At 65.8% G+C, this 17,318-nt stretch overlaps 2 protein-coding genes across 2 annotated transcripts in view; one reads left to right on the forward strand and one right to left on the reverse strand.

Annotated features, from left to right (window-relative positions):
* SND1 (staphylococcal nuclease and tudor domain containing 1) overlaps window positions 1-14,902 on the forward strand; it is a 127,842-nt gene extending 112,940 nt beyond the window's left edge. Inside the window, exons 17-24 of the mRNA XM_049813984.1 lie at window positions 11,069-11,257; window positions 11,624-11,765; window positions 12,326-12,449; window positions 12,560-12,629; window positions 13,270-13,383; window positions 13,469-13,672; window positions 14,098-14,142; window positions 14,422-14,902. Coding sequence (XP_049669941.1) covers window positions 11,069-11,257; window positions 11,624-11,765; window positions 12,326-12,449; window positions 12,560-12,629; window positions 13,270-13,383; window positions 13,469-13,672; window positions 14,098-14,142; window positions 14,422-14,487 — 954 coding nt within the window. The 3' untranslated portion in view covers window positions 14,488-14,902. The remainder of the gene's footprint in view (window positions 1-11,068; window positions 11,258-11,623; window positions 11,766-12,325; window positions 12,450-12,559; window positions 12,630-13,269; window positions 13,384-13,468; window positions 13,673-14,097; window positions 14,143-14,421) is intronic.
* LRRC4 (leucine rich repeat containing 4) lies at window positions 1,446-3,906 on the reverse strand. The gene has a single exon (XM_049813985.1). The coding sequence runs from the start codon at window positions 3,843-3,845 to the stop codon at window positions 1,887-1,889; it is 1,959 nt and encodes a 652-aa protein (XP_049669942.1). The 5' UTR covers window positions 3,846-3,906; the 3' UTR covers window positions 1,446-1,886.
* Window positions 14,903-17,318: the final 2,416 nt, after the last annotated feature.

The following is a 17,318-nucleotide window of genomic DNA, read 5'->3' on the forward strand; positions in this document are numbered from 1 at the left end:
CGCGCATCGTGTCACCCCCCCCGCCCCCCGCCAGCTCCCTCCATTTTCCTCCCCGCCTCCCCCTCTGTGATTTTTTGGAAGCTTTTTACTGCTGGGAAGACAAAAAAGCAGCAACAGAAACCCTTTCAGGCCGCCGGCTGCTGGGGGCGGGGGGGGGACACACACGGCAGCAGCCCCCCCGCATCCCGCCGGCTTAACCCCTCAGGGACACGGCATTACAAATTTTGAACAATATTTATTAAAATACAAAAATACACTTGTTTTTTTTTGTTTGTTTGTTTGTTTGTTTCTCAGAGTACAGTCAGATCGTTCTGGCGTTTATATAGAGAGATATAGATATAGATATAACTTCTGCGTCTCCTTCCCGCCTTTATTTCCCCCCCCCCCGTGCCCCCCCCCGACTTTTAGTTCAGATTTGACACCCTCCGGTAATTTTTTAAAGCTAAAATAAGAAATTAAAGTAGTTCCAGTGCCCGAGCGGCCGGGGAGGACCCCCTCCCCGTTGCCCGACCCTGCCCGAGCCCCCCCCACCCCGGACCCCCCCAGCCCCTCGGGACCCCCACGAGGCACTTGCCGTCCCCGCCGGGACCCCCCCCCCGGCAGCCACCTCAGATGCTGGTGGCCCCCCCCGGCCCCCTCCCATCGCCGGGCTGAGCCCCCCGAGCCCTTAATTTCTCCCGGCCCCCCCTATTCCATGAGCAGCCCTCGGGGTGGGCTTCGGGGGGGCGGGGGGGGGATGGTCCCCATCCTCGCCCCCACCGGGGGAAGGGAAAGGGGGGGGTGGGAAATACCCACCCATGCACACCCCCCCCCCCCCAAAAAAAGGACTAAAAATCGCAGCGTGTTGCTGAAGGTGGTCTACAATCATACGTCAGGTCTCCCAGCGGGGGCCCCCCCCCGGCCCCCCAGGAGCCTTTAGCCCTGTGCCGGCGGCACACGCCGGTGCCCGGTGCCCGGTGCGGCGGCGCACGCCGGGGCCTGCAGGATGTGGTGCAGTGGGAGAAGGGGCATGGAGCAGAGCGGGGGGCACCCGCTCCTCGCCCCCCCGCCTGCCCACCACCAGCCCCCCCCTGCACACCCAGCACCCACCCACCTGGGGTTTGGTTTTTGTTTCTTTTTTCCCCCCTTTTCTTGGTTTTTTTGTTAATTTTTTGCTTTTAATACATTGCAGACGTCCATCCCCGGCCCACAGGCTGCCCCCCACCCCCCCAAAAAACCCCCCCCCAAATTAATTTCTTTATTGCATTCGGAAGATTTTGGCACAGCACGGCGGCTCGGACCGCCGTCCCGCTCCCTGCTCCGGTTTGAAGCCGGCGCGGCCGGCGAAGGCGGCACGCGGCGAGGGCAGCGCCGCGGGACGGGGGTCCGGCCGCATCTTGTCGTGTCCCCCCCGTCCCCCCCCATCCCGATCCCACCCCACCCCATCCCACCCCACCGGGCTCCTCTCTGCGCTCCCCGCTACGGCGTCTCCCCCGCGCCGCGCTGCACCGCGCTGCGCCGCGCTGCACCGCGCACGGGGCCCTGCCGCCGCCGCCGCTGCTGCTGCTTGCTCCGGTTTCTGCAAATTTGAAATTTTTTCTCTCCCTCTTTTTAAATAGAACTTGCGAGTTAGAAAATAGTTTCTTTGTGGTTGGGGTGTTTTTTTTTTCTTTAAATTTTAATATAATCTGCTTCTCTTATCAGCCCATAGATTTAATATATAAGCATGTACAAGAAAAAAAAGTCTCTCCCCCGCTCTGTACAAAAGTTGCTGTCTATTATTTTTTTTTTTCCTTTTTTTTGTCTTTTTTTTTTTTTTTTTGTTCGGTTTTTGTGCATTCTATTGCATTTGTAATGTCGGGGGGGGTGGGGGGAAGAAAAAAAAAGAAAAAAGCCCCAAAAAAAAGTCATATCTGGGTTTCCTGTACTTTCTCCTTGGTGTGGGTCTGAATTATATAGGGTTCAGAGAGGGTGGTCCCGGGGGGGTGCAGAGAGTTCCCCAAGCTGTTCTCTGTCCAGTGGGCCCCGTGTGCCGGTTTGTAGGTGTTGTAGTTAATGTGGTCATGAATGGCGGGCAGCACGACTGCCCCCTCACCTGATACGCCGGCGGTGGCCGCCGCCGTCGCCGTCGCCGCCGGCGGGATGTCCTCGTCCACCTGGATGATCTCGACCGTCCGGGCGGCCGTCACGGTGCTGCGTTGCTGGTGCCGCTTCCGGAGTTTGTAGAAGACGATGAGCATGGCCGCGGCCAGGAGCGTCACCGCCACGAAGCAACCGATGATGATCTTGGTGGTCTTCATCACCTCGTCCAGGCTGGTCTGCATCTTGTCGCCGGAGTCGGCGGTGGGTACCGCCACCTGCTTGGGCGTCCGCGTGGTCTGGACCAGGACGGTGGTGGTGGTGGTGTACGCCGGCTGGTAGCCCGTCGACGTGGTGGGCACGGGCTTGGTGAACTTGGGGGAGATGTCTTCCGGGGAGATCTCGGTGGTCTCCACCGTGACGGTGGTGAAGAAGCTGTAGTTGGAGGTGTTGAGCTCGGCCGTGCTCACGTTGAGGTAGGCCGAGGCGTTGGAGTTCCCCGCCACGTTGGTCACCATGCAGGTGTAAACCCCGGTGTCCGTCAACAGGACGTGGGAGAAGTTCAAGGTGCCGTCGTTGAGGACGGAGATGCGCGGGTGGCTGGACGCGTGGCTCAGGACCGTCCCGTTAGGCAGCAACCACCTAACGGAGGACATGGAAGGAGTTCGACACTTGAGCTCGGCCACCCGCCCCTCGGAGATGTTGAGGTCCATGGGGGCGTCCATGATGAAGGGCGCCGAGCACTGGAAGGAGGTCTGGTCCACCTCCACCAGGAACCTGCCCCGCATGTGCAGGGGGGCATGGCAGCGCCCGCAGCAGGTGGAGTTGGTGGGGATGTACTCCCGCAGCCACCACGACAGCCAGAGGATGTCGCAGTCGCAGTCCCAGGGGTTGTGGTGCAGGTGGAGCTCCACCAGGTACCGCAGCGGGGCGAAGAGGTCGTGGGGCAGGGAGGAGAGGTTGTTGTGGGCCAGGTTGAGCTCCACCAGCGCCGTCAGGTCGTCGAAGGCGTTCCGCTCGATCAGGTTGATCTGCGAGTTCATAATCCAGAGCTTTTTGAGGGACTTGAGCCCGTGGAAGGAGCCCGGTTTGATCTCGGGGAAGTTGTTGCCCGACATCTCCAGCTCCTCCAGCCCCACCAAGGGCGTCAGGTTGGGCATGTCCTTAATGTTGCACATCCCCAGGTTCAGGTACTTGAGGTTGTACAACCCCTCGAAAGCCCCCTCGGAGATGTACTCCAGCTTCTTCAGCTCGCCCAGGTCCAGGCGCATGAGGGAGGGCACCCGGTTGAAGGCGTACGAGGGGATGCTCTCGATGGGGTTGTTCCTCAACCACAGCTCCCGCAGCTTGGAGAGGTACTCGAAGGCCCCGCTGGGGATGACGGTCAACCAGTTGTCAAAGAGCTCCAAGGTGTTGAGGCTGGCCAGCCCGTTGAAAGCCCCCACCTCGATCTGCCGGATGGCGTTCCTGCCCAACTGCAGGACCTCCAGGTGATGCAGGTGGCGGAAAGTGTCCGCCTGGATCATCTGGATGTTGTTCTCCATGAGGTTGAGGTACCGCGTGTTGGAGGGGATGCCGGGGGGGACCTCGGCGAGGCCGCGACGGGTGCAGACCACCTTGCTGAACTGGTTACTGCAGGAGCAAACGGAGGGGCAGCTCTGGGGTCCGGGGGAGGCGGCGGCAACGTATAGGATCCACGCGTGTACCGTCAGGTAGGAGACCAGGGCAGCTCTCCAGGCGCGGCGGCGGCGGTGGTGGTGCACAGTTACCTGCCACAAGAGCTTCATGATGTGGCACGTTCATCATTCACCATCGTCTGGGGATGTCGGCGTGAAAAGGAGAACTGGCTCAGGGCCCCCCCCCTCTCCCGGCTCCGACAAGCTGGGCCCGGCTGGCCGGAGGGGGGGGGGGTCGCGGTGCTGGGGAGGGGGGGCGGGGGGGTACGCCGAAAGAGGAGGGGGGGGGGGTGAAGGAAAAATGAAAATTTACCCCCCCCCCAAAAAGCAACAATAGGTGCTGGGGGGGTGGGGTGGGGGGGAGGAAAGAGGTGCCCTCCCTCCCGGCCGAGCCCCGCGCTCCAGCCGTACCTACCTGGGGAAGGGGCGGGGGGGGGCCGCTCCGGGGGTGCTCGGCGCCGAGCAAAGGGGGGAGCGGGGCCGGGGCGGGGGGGGGGGGGGGGGGCCGGCTCCGGGAAAAAAAAAAAAAAAAAAAAAAAAAAAAAAAAGACAAAATGGCTCCTGGAGGCTGCGGTGCAGGAGGTGCGGGGAGGGGGGGGGCCGGCCCGGCTAAGCGGGGGCCCGGCAGCCCCCCGCCGCGGCGAGCCCCGCCGCCGCCGTCGTTACCCGCGCCTCGCACCTCCGCCCGTGGGGCCGCCCCGGCCGCCCCGGCCGCCCCGGCATGGCGGCCCCCCGCCCGCGGGGAAAGGCCGGCGGGGAGAAGGGAAAAAAAAAAAAAAAAAAAAAAAATCAATAAAAAAAAGATTGGGGGAAAAATTGGGAAAGAAAAGGGGGAATGGGAAAGAATCAGCAATGGAAATAATCTGAAATAAGAATGGTTAAAAATAAGAACTCAGAAAATAAAGAATGAGGAAAATAAGAGGTTAAAAATAAAAAGCAGAGGAGATGGGAAAATAGAAATGAAAAAAAAATTAGGAAAAATTCAAGGGTACGTGAAAATAAATAAATAAATAGCTAAAAGCCCCCAAAGGAGGGGAAGGAAAAAAAAAAAAAAAAATCAATTAGAGGAGGGGAAGGGCCAAAGCGGGGGGGGGGGTGGGGGGGGGCGGCTGTCGGCGGGGAGAGAGCCCCGGCGCGGCGTCCGTCGGTCGGTCGGTCTGTCGGTCGGTCGGCGGGTCCGGCGGGGAGTGCGTGTGCGTGCGCGTGTGTGTGAGTGTGTGTGCGCGTGGGGCGGCGGGTGGCGGGGGGCGGGGGGGGGTCCCGTCCCCCCCCCCCCCCCTCTCTTTCCGCCTTCCCGCGTGGGTCGGGTGTCGCGCCTTCAGCGGCTCGTCCGCCCGCGCAGCGGGTCGGCGGCGGCGGCGGCGGCGGCGACGAGGAGGGTGAGGGCCCCGGGGCCGGCGGGCATCCTCCGTTCCTAAGGGCCGTGGGGTCCCCGCGGAGCCCCGGGGCGGCGGCGGCAGCGGGCGGCGGTGCGGGCGGTGCGGGCGGTGCGGGCGGTGCGGGCGGCAGCCGCGCAGGCGGCTCTCTCATCCTTTTGTCCTTCAGTGGGAGCGCGGATGGATTGCTGACGCATCGTGTTGGGAGCCCGGCAGCAGCGGGGGATGCTGAGCCCCGCCGGCCTCGCCACAGCGCTCCGGCACCCCCCCCCCCGCCCCCCCTCCGCACACACACACGCACACGCGCGCCCGTACACCCCCCCTACCCCGCGGCCTTCCTCCCTCCCTCCCCACCCACCCCCCCCCCCGCCGCCCACCACGCTCCGGAGGGGCCCCACCGGCCCCGCTTGAGCCGGTGCGGCGGCCGGGAGCTATTTTCGGGCTCTGCTGCTCTGGAAGGAAGATGCGGGATGGGCTGCTTCCTCCTCCTCTTCCTCCTCCCCTCCTCCTCCTCCTCCTCCTCTCCTCCTCCTCCTCCTCCTCCTCCTCCCTTGCCCGCAGCCCCGCTCCGGGGAACCGCGCCGGGGATATGAGGGGGGGGGGGGGGGGGTGTCTCAGCGAAGCCCCCTGACCCCCCCCGTCCCGGCCCCGGAGGAGGGGAGCGCCGCGGCCGCGGGCTGAGGATGGACGGACGGACGGACAGACGGACGGACGGAGGCAGCCAGCGGCTTTAAGGTGATGGGGGGGGGGACGCGGCTCCATCCCACCCCCCCCCATGCGATGCAGGAGCCGGTGCTCAGCTGAGCAGGGGTCTGCGGACCCCCGGGTGCGGGTCCCCCCACCCCCACCCCTGCACCAGACTCAGGGCTGAGACCCGACACAAGCTGGGACGCTGATGGAGAGGACAAGCCCGGCTCTGCAGCAGCGCAGGTCGGGGGGGGCACCGGGTCCGGCTCCGCCGTGGGCTGGGGAGTGGGCACGATGCCGGGGCAATGGGCGCGTGGGTGCCACCTGCTTTTTGGGGTACGGGCTGGGGGGGGTGCACCTGGGTGTCCTACCCCTGTCGCCGTCTTGCCCCCCTGCCCCCAGCAGCCACGGGGTGGCCCGGTGCGGGTGGATAATTAGCGCCGGCCACGTAATGAACCCCTGGCATTGCAGGGGGGGGCAAACACCAGCACCCCCAGGGTCCCGTGGGTGCTCGCACTGGGGTGGCCCCTGCTGCAAGGTGGGTGACACCCCGGTGGACATCGCTGCTGGGCGCGAGTCTGGGGGGTGCGGAGTGGGATCGGGGGGGGCTGCGCACCCCACTGTGGAGCCTCCCTCCCCCCCCGTTTTACACCCCTGCTGAGCTGCTGGCAGCCGAGGGCTTCGCCGGCAGCGCCGAAGGGTCCCGAGCGGCAGCGGGGCCCTGGGCGGCAGCTCCGGAGGGGCCTCGCCCCAGTTTTAATTAATACAAGAGAACGAGGGCGCAGGCGGGGGGGCTGGGGGCTCCCCCTGTTCGGCACCCAGCTCGCTTCTCCCCCACGGGCTGCTGCACCGAGCAGGATGCGTCCCTGCGGGATGTGGGGCCGCTGGCAGCGCCGGGGGGGGGTATCCCCAGGGTCCTGGATGGGGGGTGCCCCGACCCCCCCAGGCTGGCAGCGAGGAGGTGCTGGGGGTGGGCATGCTGCAGGGGGGGGTGCAGGGTGAGGTGATGGGGGGGAAACCTGGGAGCTTCTTTTCTTGGGGGGCGGGGGGGGGTGTTAAAACCCACCCCAATCTTCTGTGGATTCTCTGATGTCTGATCGAAGCCACGCCTGCACCCCGCCGTCCCGGCCGGGTGGGTGTCCCTGGGGACCCCGGGCAGGATTTCGGTGTCTGTGGGGCCCCCAGCCCTGTGTTGGGATGGAGCAGGGTGGGATGCGGAGGGGGGGGGGTCTCAGGACGGGGACGTGCCAACAGCACCCGCTGCGCAAGGGAGCGGGGCTGGGACACCCCCCCGCCCCGGGAGCGGGGCCGTGCACCCAAACCGGGGTCTGTGGCGGGGGGAGGACGGGGATTGGGGCTGGCACAGCCTGGCAGGGACTTGTCCTGCCCCAGCACCCCCCCGGGGGGGTGGCACTTGGAGCTGTCACCCGAGTGCCACCGGTGGGCTGCGGGTTGGCGGGTGCCCGCAGCTGGCTGGGCAGCTCTGTGGGGCTGGTGGGCGCTTGGGAGTCCATTAATGTCCCGCTCGTCCCCTTGCTGCTGGTGACCCTGCTGGGGGGGGGGGGTGGTGGCACAGGGGACAGGGACACCTTTACCACCGGAGCATTGCCCCATGGCGTTGTGGGGTCCCAGCAGGCGTGTGTGGGGTGCTGGTCCCTGGGGACCGGTCCAGCCGGAGGCGGCACGAGCATCCCTGGGGCCAGTGGGCGACCCGGGGCCTCATCCTGCCCCACGGCATGCCAGCAGCCCTGGGCCGTGCCGCGCACGTGCCGTGACAGGCACCGTGCCGGCAGCCAGCGCGGTGGAAGGGAAGAAGGATGTTGCGAGGCTTTTTTAAGCAGTGGGGAAAGGTTATGACACGATTGATGAGCTTCAGGATGGGAAAACAGCTCCGTGTCTGGCAGCACCGGCAGAGCCAAACACAGTTAACCACGCAGAAGGCTACGGCAGGGTAATTAAATTATCCCAACGTGGCACCTGTAAAGCAGCGAGGGCCCATCCATCTCCCGCTCAACCCAAACCTCGCCTCTCCTTCCTCCATCCCCGGTGGGCAGCGGCGTGGCCGGTGCCTCTGCCACGCGCCCGGCGCTGGCATGTGCCGTCCCGGTGGCCGCACCGGCCACGACCCAAACCCCGTCCTGGGATGCAGCTCCGGCGACTGGAAGGGGCTGCGGGAAGACGACAACCCTCTGCCCATCGCCGGCAGCGCCGCGGTGCCGAGCTGTGCACCCACCGCCGCTCACCGCCTGGCCGCCGGCCCCGCTGCAGCTCTGGGAGCGCGGCTGCCAGCCAGGCGGATACAATTAGCCACCGGCCGCTGACGAAGGCTTCGTGGCGAAGGGATGCGGCCGGCAAAATGCCGATGCTCGGGCGACGGAGCGGAGGTCGGCACAGTGCCGGGAGGCCTCGCGGTGCCGTGGTACCAGGGCTCGCCGCAGCGGGCAGCAGGGCAGGCAGGAGGGAGCACCCCCTGCTCCTGGCCAGGCTGGCAGATGCAGGCAGCGGGCAGCGGGCAACAGGCAGCGGGGTGCAGCTCCCCAGCATCCCGGCGGGAGATGCTCCGTGCGCAGGGCACGCGATCGCTTGTGCTTTGCTCGAGCGTGCGCATTCGCGCACGCGTGTTCGACCCGCGCGCGGGAGCTGGGGCGCGCACCCACGGGTGCCTGGGCTCTGCCAGCGCCCGGCTCTGCCAGCGCTTACGGCCGCCCTGGCCTGGCACTAGGGAGGTTTGGGAATGGGGATGCCAGGGGTCAATTTGGCCGAGGCCGAGGCGTGCGGTGCCGCACTGGCTGTGCCGTGTCCCGCTGCCGTTCGGTCCGGCTGCCGCTAGATGGAAATGCGGCTTTTGTGCCAGAGGCCGTGACAGAGCCTTGCTCCGGGCGTTACGGACTGGGCGCTATGGCCCCAGGGATGCCGCAGCCTGGGGGGAACCATCACCCGCCCAAGGTACCAAGCAAACAAATGTCTGGGCTGCTGGCAACGGCCCTGCTCAGCCGGGAGGACCGCTGGGACCCACCGTGGTGGTCGGGGGGTCGGGCACGGCCCCTCGGGCACAGCGTGGCACACCCGGAGGGGTCCGGCTCTCCCGGAGGGAGGATGCTCCGGGCTCCCTCCTCTTCCTCGGCGGCAGCAGCGGGCAGCGGAGGTGATCAGCATGCCGGGTGCGTGCGGGGAGCCTTGGCTCGCCACCGCCCCACGGATGCTCTCAAAGGGGCTTTATGTGCGCAGAAGCTCCGGGGCTCGGCTGGCCCCCAGCCTCCCCCGCCCTGTGGTGACCCTTTTGGGGGGTGCTCCTCATGCCAGGGCTCGGCTCTTTGCAGCAGAGTGGGCCTGGGGTGGGAGGCGGGTGGACCCCCACCCTGGGCAGCGTTCGGATACCGCCCGGGACGCTGGACACAGCTGGTCCAGCGTGCTTCATCTGCAGCATCTCCTGCCTGCCCGGCATCCCCTGCCTGCCCACTCCCAAAGCGCCGTGGGGCTGCAAGCCCCCAGCTTGGGGAACGGAGGGAGCTCCAGGGGACAGCAAGCCTGTCCCCAGCAGGGGTGACACATACGTCCCCAGCACCGGACTCGGCTGTGCCGGCTGCTGGTGCCTGGGTTTGCTGTCGGAGGGTGGGATTGCTGCCCAGGGACCGCAACAGGGGGATCAGCTCCCAGCAGTGTCCGTGGAGCTCCCCCTTACCCACGCACCCTACACCATGTGAGATGCCGGCTGATGCCACGCGCTTCACAGGGAGCGTTATTTTGCAAATCCGCTTGTTTGGGGGCTTTAATTCCCATTATGGGATTAACGGCGATTACTGGCCCCAGCAGAGCTGCTGGGAAAAGGGAGCTGGTGGGTTTGTCATGGGGCGGTGGGGACGCCTGCTGTGCCGCCGCGGTGGTCTGGAGCTGGCCCCGGCTCAGTCCCTCCGGAGCTGCCGGGAAGGGAGACGCGGGGTTCTCCGGGGCTGCGGCAGCGTGCTGCGGGGTGACGAGCACACAGGTATATGGGGCGCAGGGTGGTCAGGGTGCACGGGGTCTGCAGGGTGCAAGGGGTACATGGGGGTGTGCGAGGTGCATGGGGGCGCACGGCGTGCCTGGGGTGCACAGGGGATGCTCCCTGCCTGCAGAGCACCGCAAGAATTCGCCGTGCAGCTGTGATGGAGCAGAGATGCTCTTGCCCTGTTCCTGCCCAGCACCTCAGCTGGGTGGGTGCAGCCGGCAGCACCCCCAGTTGCTCACGGGGTTTCTGTGCCGTGCCCGGCTGCTCCTGCCCGCCCGCAGCGGCAGAGCCGAGGTTCGGGCAGTGGAAATAATCTCCTGGCCTCAGAGATCCCGGTGAAACACATCCCTGGAGTGCGTCACCCCCGGGCTGTGAAGGGCCTGGCAGGGCAGCGGCGCTGCGAGTGTGCAAGGCAGCAGCGCTGCCTGCAGCCCTGCCTGCGCTGCCAGGCAAGCAGCTCTGCGCCGGGGCAGGGGCTGCAGGCTGCCAGCGGTGGCCGGCTTGCACGCTCCAGTTTACTCTGGCTGGTTTGCACGCCCCGACTTGCTATCGCTGGTTTGCACGCCCCAGTTTGCTCTCTGGATCGCACACTTCAGTTTGCTCCCTCCGGTTTGCACGCTTCAGCTCACGCACTCGGGTTTGCAGACTCCGGTTTGCTCTCACTGGTGTGCACGCTCCAGTTTGCTCTTCAAGGTTTGCACACGCCGGTTTGCTCTCTGGTTTGCACACGCCGGTTTTGCACTGGTTTGCTCACCACCTCCCACCCCAGCAGCCCAGTGTCGGTCCCTAGTCTGGCCCCGCGTGGCTCTGGGCTCTGCCTGTGCTCCCCAGCTGCTCCCCAGTGCAGGCAGGGAGCAGGCAGGGAGCAGGCAGGGAGCTCGAGACGCAGAGGATGGCATGCTCCTGCCGTCATCCCTTGCTGGTTCCCTTCACTGGGCAGAGCTGGGAGCAGAGCTGGGTGCCGTGGAGCAGAGCTGGGTGCCCATGGAGCAGAGCTGGGTGCCAGGGAGGATAACTGGGAGGACCCTGCCTGCCAGACCCCGTGCTGGGGTGGCTTTTGGCCAGGCACATGCCTGACACACGTCCACCTGCCCAGTCCAACTCCGTCATATCCATTGATTTTTATTGCTTGATGAAGCTTGGAGCAGCCGAGATGAAGACGAGAATTTGGGAATGAAGGCGGTGGCTGGGCAGGCGGGTTCGGGGCGGGGAGGGGTGCGTGGCCAGATCCTGCCCGCTGCTGTGGGTGCAGAGAGCTCACATCCCTCCTTCCCGGGCGCCCGCAGGTGGAGGTGGAGGTGGAGAGCATGGACAAGGCGGGGAACTTCATCGGCTGGCTGCACATCGAGGGTCTCAACCTGTCGGTGGCCCTGGTGGAGCACGCCCTCTCCAAGGTCCACTTCACCGCCGAGCGCAGCCCCTACTACAAGGCGCTGCTGGCCGCCGAGGAGGCCGCCAAGCAGAAGAAGGAGAAGGTGAGCGTGGGACAGGACCGACCCCAAGGGATGTCCCCATGCCAAGAGATGTCCCCACCTCAAGGGATGTGCCCAACCCAAGGGATGTCCCCACCCCAAGAGATGTCCCCACCCCAAGGGATGTGCCCAACCCAAGAGATGTCCCCACCCCAAGAGATGTCCCCATGCCAAGAGATGTCCCCACCCCAAGGGATGCCCCCGCCCCAAGGGATGCCCCCGCCCCAAGGCACATGGGATCCAGGGTGCTGGGGACCGGGGATGCTCCAGCTGCTGGGTACCAGCATAGCCATCGTCCCCTTGCCAGTGGCACGGAGCATGGCCGTGGGGTGTGTGGCATGGCCCAGCGTGTGTGTCCCCCAATCCCAGGTGTGGTCCCACTACGAGGAGACCCCGGTGGAGGAGGTGGTGCCGGTGCTGGAGGAGAAGGAGCGCACAGCAAACTACAAGCCTGTTTTCGTGACGGAGATCACGGACGATCTCCACTTCTACGTGCAGGACGTGGAGACGGGTACGGAGACAGGGCTTGGGTCCCCCCGCTCTCTTCTCCCCCACGCCCTACCCTGCAGGTCTCACCCCCCCACCTTCCCTGCAATGTCATTCAGCTGCTTTAAGGGGCACAGATGGGGATGGGGGGCACATCCCTGGACCCCCAGCCTGGCACGGCACCGGCTCCGAATCCCCCACCACCTCCCAGCCATGCCATCGTGGCCCTGCATGGGTCCCCACCCGGAGAGCACGCAGCTCCCCGGGACCCCCCACCGTCCCCAAGCACCACGGGGCTGCGGCAGCGGGGGCCAGGTGAAGCTGTAACGCGGCAGCACCCATTGAATAATTAATGCCCCTCTGCAATATTGGTGGTGCTGCAGGTCTGGCACCCATGGGTGTTCTGCCATCCAGAGGTGGGGGGAGCTTTATTCTGGTGGGATGAGGATGCTCAGTTTTGGTGGGTAGCCCCTCAAAATCCACATCTCCTGGGTGAAATGAGAGCAGCCCCCGCCACAACCCCAGGGTGAGCGACTTGGGGGGGGGGGGCGCAGAGGCAGGTGCTGGATCCGACCCCTTCCCCAGGCGCCCAGCTGGAGAAGCTGATGGAGAACATGCGCGCCGAGGTGGGCAACCACCCGCCGGTGGAGGGCTCGTACGCCCCGCGCCGCGGAGACTTCTGCATCGCCAAGTTCGTCGACGGAGAATGGTGAGGAGGGGGTCCCGCTCCCCCCGCTGGGAGGCCGTGGGGCAGCATTGCCCCACTCTGACATGTGGTTTTGGGGTGACACACACACCCCACCCCATCCTGCTTTCCAGGTACCGGGCCCGCGTAGAGAAGGTGGAGTCGGCCGCCAAAGTCCATATCTTCTACATTGACTATGGCAATGTGAGTGGTCACCATGTGGGAGGGGGGGGGGGGGGGGGGCACCCTAGGGTGCCAACTGCAGCCCCCCCAGCTCCAGCTGTGCTGTGCAGGCGGGGGGCTGGCTGTGTCCCCCAGCTGCCAAGCATCAGGCAGGGGCAGGATCACGCCCCTGGGAGCGGGGGTCTCGGGGTACAGAGCCATCTATCTGTCCATCCATCCATTTGCCTGTCCATCCATCCGTCTGTCCATCCATCCACCCACCTGTCCATCTGTCCATCCATCCATCCATCTGTCCATAGATCCATCTCTCTGTCCATCCATCCACCTGTCCATCCATCCATCTGCCTGTCTGTCCATCTGTCCATCCATCTGTCCGTCCCTGCCACTGGGTGCTGACATTTTCATCCCTCCAGCCAGCACCAGGGAGCCCAGCATGGGGTGCCCATCACCCTTGGGTGCCCTCCCAAACCCAGTACCCAAGGACCCATCGCAGGGTGTCCATCACCCTTGGGTGCCCTCCCAACCCCAGCACCCAAGGACCCATCACAGGGTGTCCATCACCCTTGGGTGCCCTCCCAACCGCAGCACCCAAGGACCCATCGCAGGGTGTCCATCACCCTTGGGTGCCCTCCCAAACCCAGTACCCTCTCTGCCCCCGCAGAAGGAGACGCTGCCCGCCACGCGCCTGGCCGCTCTGCCCCCCGCCTTCAGCACCCGCGTCCTGCCGGCGCAAGCCACCGAGTACAAGTTCGCCTTCATCCAGGTGCCCCAAGACGTAAGTAGGGGGGGGTGTCCTGGGAAGCAGGGAAGCTCCGGGTCCCCGACGGCAGCGTGGGGTCCGACGCCGTGCCGTGCCGCAGGACGACGCGCGGGCGGACGCGGTGGACAGCGTGGTACGGGACATCCAGAACACCCAGTGCCTGCTCAACGTGGAGCACCTGGGACCGGGCTGTCCCCACGTCACCCTCCAGTTTGCCGATTCCAAGAGCGACGTGGGGCTGGGACTGGTCAAGGAGGGACTGGTCATGGTGGAGGTGCGCAAGGAGAAGCAGTTCCAGAAAGTGGTAGGTGCTGCTGGGGGGGTGATGGGGGGCTCCCTGCCCTGCTCTCAGTAGGGTGGGCTCTGCCCTGCGGGCAGCCGAGCGGTGATCGATCCCCGGCTCATCTGATGCCGTATCGATCCCGGCTCGGTGGTGGTGGTGGCTGCCTGGGGGCTCGGGGTAGGGGGCGTGACCCCAAGCGCTGGCCACCCCCACCCAAATGCCTGAGTTCCCTCTTGGAGCCGTGCTGGGTGGGGGTCCCACCTCCCTGCCCTCAATGAGGACCCCCTCTGCCACCCTGAGGTGCAGGGTAATGGGTGCCATGGGGGGGGGGGGGGTCGCACCCCCCTCCGTGGCTGGGCAGACCCTGCTGGGGGTGCATGGCCCCAAGCCCCCCCGGGAGGGCAGGGGAGGGGGCGCAGGTTCACCCCAAGCCTCTGTCCCTGCAGATCACCGAGTACCTGAACGCCCAGGAGACGGCCAAGAGCGCCCGGGTGAGTGCGGGGGGGTGGCAGGTGGGAGTCTGCTGGGGTGCCTGATGCAGCCCCCTTGTCTTGGGGGGGTGCTGGATGTGGTAACCCCCACCCCAACTCTAGGGGAGATGTTGGATGCAGCCCCTACCACCTCTGGGGTGATGCTGGATGTGGTACCCCCAGTCTCTAGGGGTGATGCTGGATGTGGTACCCCCAGTCTCTAGGGGTGATGCTGGATGCAGCCCCCCCATCTCTGGGGATGACGCTGGATGCGGCCCCATCCCGGTCCCTCTCTTGCAGCTGAACCTCTGGCGCTACGGGGATTTCCGCGCGGACGATGCAGACGAGTTCGGCTACAGCCGCTAAGGGATGCTTTGGGGCCGGTGCCCCCCCCTCTTCCCCGCTGCCACCACACTAACGTCCTCCCCCCCTCCCCTCGTTCCATCCCATCCCGTCCTGTCTCCCGGGGGGCTGGGGCAGCCGAGGCGGGGGGGGGGGGGTCGCAGCTCCGTGCCCCGGGGAGGGGGGACGGCCCCGGCCCCCCCCCGCCTTGGTCCGACCGACAGCTGAATTTGCCCCCCTCTGTCCTGCCCGCAGCCAGCGCCGCCCCCCCGGCCTGTATTTAAAGCTTCGGAGGCCCAATAAAAGTAGTCAAGCGTCGCACCGTGGCCTCTCCCTGCTGGGGGGGGGGTCCCCTCTGTGCTGGTGTCACCCCCACCCCCCACCCCCGGTTCATCTTGTCCCCAGAGACCTAAACTGCACCCCAAGGCTGGGATCACCTGGGATGGGGGAGATGCTCCAGGCACGGGCATCCCCTCCCTGCCATGGTATGGCGGAGGGGGGGGGGTCCTCCATGGGGGGCTGCAGTTCCCAGGCCTCAACCCCATCCAAGGAGCAGGGACGGCTCATCCTGCCCCAGTGAGTCCTGAGCACCGGCCGGGGAGGTTGGATGAGGTGTCTGGATGGAGTGGGGGGAGAGAGATGGGGGGGCAGCCCCTGAGATGGCAGCGATGGTGCAGAGGCTGATCCAAGCCCCTCCTGCAGCCCCAGGTCCTGAGCTGGGACCCCAACCCTGGACCTCAACCCTGGGTCCCAAATACAGGCTCCGGCCCTGAACCTCAGCCCCAGGTCCCAACCATGGACCCGCACCCTGGGTCCCAAATGTGGTCATCAACCCAGGACCCCAACCTCGGGTCCCATCCATGGACCCCCAAAGCCAGATCCCAAACCCAGACCTCAACCCCAGATCCCAAATGTGACCCCTGGCCCTGAACTTGAACCCCAAGTCCCAGTCACGGCCCTCAGCCCCACATCCCTATCCCGGACCCCAACCCCGGGTGCCAATCCTGAACCCCAGCTCTGACTTCAACCCTGACCCAAACCCAACCCTGCACCCCAGCCCCATGAGCCAGGCGAGGTGGGGGGGGGCCAGCAGCACCCCCAGAAGGGTCCCGTGGGCTTCCCGCTGCCCCCCACACCCAGGTGCATGGTGGTGTGCCACTGGCTTCTGCGGTGGGGGCTGTGCCCGTGCCCCCCCCCCAAGCCCACGGGCATCCCAATCCCACGGTGATGCTGAGCGTGGTCCCCTGTCCCCTCGCCACCGTGTGTCCGTGGGGACACTGGCAAGTGCCACCCATGGGCATCTGCATGGCACTGCCACTGTCCCCGGCACTGTTGATCGATTACCATGATGGGGGGGGCGGTGTCGGCGAGGACCGCTGGCAGGGACCCCATCCCTGCTGACCGCCTTGCTCCTGGGGAGCTAATTATAGGGCTGCCCTAATTTAATTTGAACACAATTACAGCAGAGTGCACTGTGTGGCGAGTTTCAATAATTAACGCCAGCCAACGATCGTAATTAAAGGAAGAGCTGGTGGGGGTGCCGTCGACACGGCTGTGGGGTGGGAAGGGGGTCCTGGGACATGGGTAGCTGCTCCCCACCCCCAGCTCTAGCACCCATCACCGTGGCATCGAGGCGCTTTGCAGCCCACCACCGGGTCGAGGGTCCCTGCAGGGACGGAGCATCGCCCGTCATCCCGTCCCCTGTCCCCAGCCTGGCCACCCTTACCTGTCCCGGCAAGATCTTGGAGGGTCCCTGGAGGTCTCTGGAGTGTAACTGGAGGTCCTAATGGTCTCTTGGGGGTCCTTGAAGGTCTCTGAAGTCATCCCATTGGTGTCCCTGGAGAGCACTCGGATGTCCCTGAAAGGGATCTCTGGGGACCCCCCCGGGTCTTATGGAGGTCCCCCAGAGGGGTGTCCCCGAGGGCCCCTGGGGTTGCCCTGAGCTCCCCCCCCAGCCTGGGTGGCCACAGGACCCCGAAGGGACCCTCTCAGAGTCCTCGTCCCCATGGGGACATCCCTGCCTGATCTCAGGGTGCAGGCAGGGCTCAGCAGGGACCGTTGGGTGCAGGCAGCACCCAGGCAGGCAGCAGCACCCCCCCACCCCCCCAGAGTCTGGCACAGCCGCATGTCTGGTGGCTTTTCCTCGCTCTTCCCTGTTTTCTCTCCAGCGCTTGACCTTGAAACAACCATTGGAGCCGGGAACAAGCCAGGCTTGTCACCTCTACTGCTAATTAATGCCCTGGTCACGAGTGGGGGCTGCGGCCCCCACGGGGGACACTGTGGCTGTCACAGGGAGTGGCAGGGACTCGGTTCTCGGCCCCTACCCAGCACACGGGGGGGGTACCTCTCAGACAGGGGGTGCTGGGACCCCCAGCGTGGCTTGGCTGGGGGACCAGGACGCGTCCCTTGGGGCCCTCCCTGTCCCCAAGCTCCCCGGTGAGGAGGGAGCACCCCTGGGCTGGTGACAGTGTCCCCAGTGCCACCAGCCGGGGACACCAGAGCCCTCCATGGCAGGGGACAAGTGTCCCCGACATCCCCAGTGCCACCAGCCAGGGACACCAGAGCCCTCCATGGCAGGGGACAAGTGTCCCCAACATCCCCAGTGCCACCAGCCAGGGACACCAGAGCCCTCCATGGCAGGGGACGAGTGTCCCCAACATCCCCAGTGCCACCAGCTGGGACACCAGAGCCCTGCGGACTGTGGCAGGCTCTCGGACCGGGGACGCTGGCTTGGGGCTGTGCTGGGCCATGCTGGGCTGTTCTGGGTGGGACTGGGATGCACTGGGCTGTGCTGGGCGGGACTGGGACGCACTGGGCGGTGCTGGGTGGGACTGGGATGCACTGGGCGGTGCTGG

This window comes from Accipiter gentilis, chromosome 11 (assembly GCF_929443795.1).
Source record: "Accipiter gentilis chromosome 11, bAccGen1.1, whole genome shotgun sequence".
In the NCBI taxonomy this organism is placed as follows: domain Eukaryota; kingdom Metazoa; phylum Chordata; class Aves; order Accipitriformes; family Accipitridae; genus Astur; species Astur gentilis.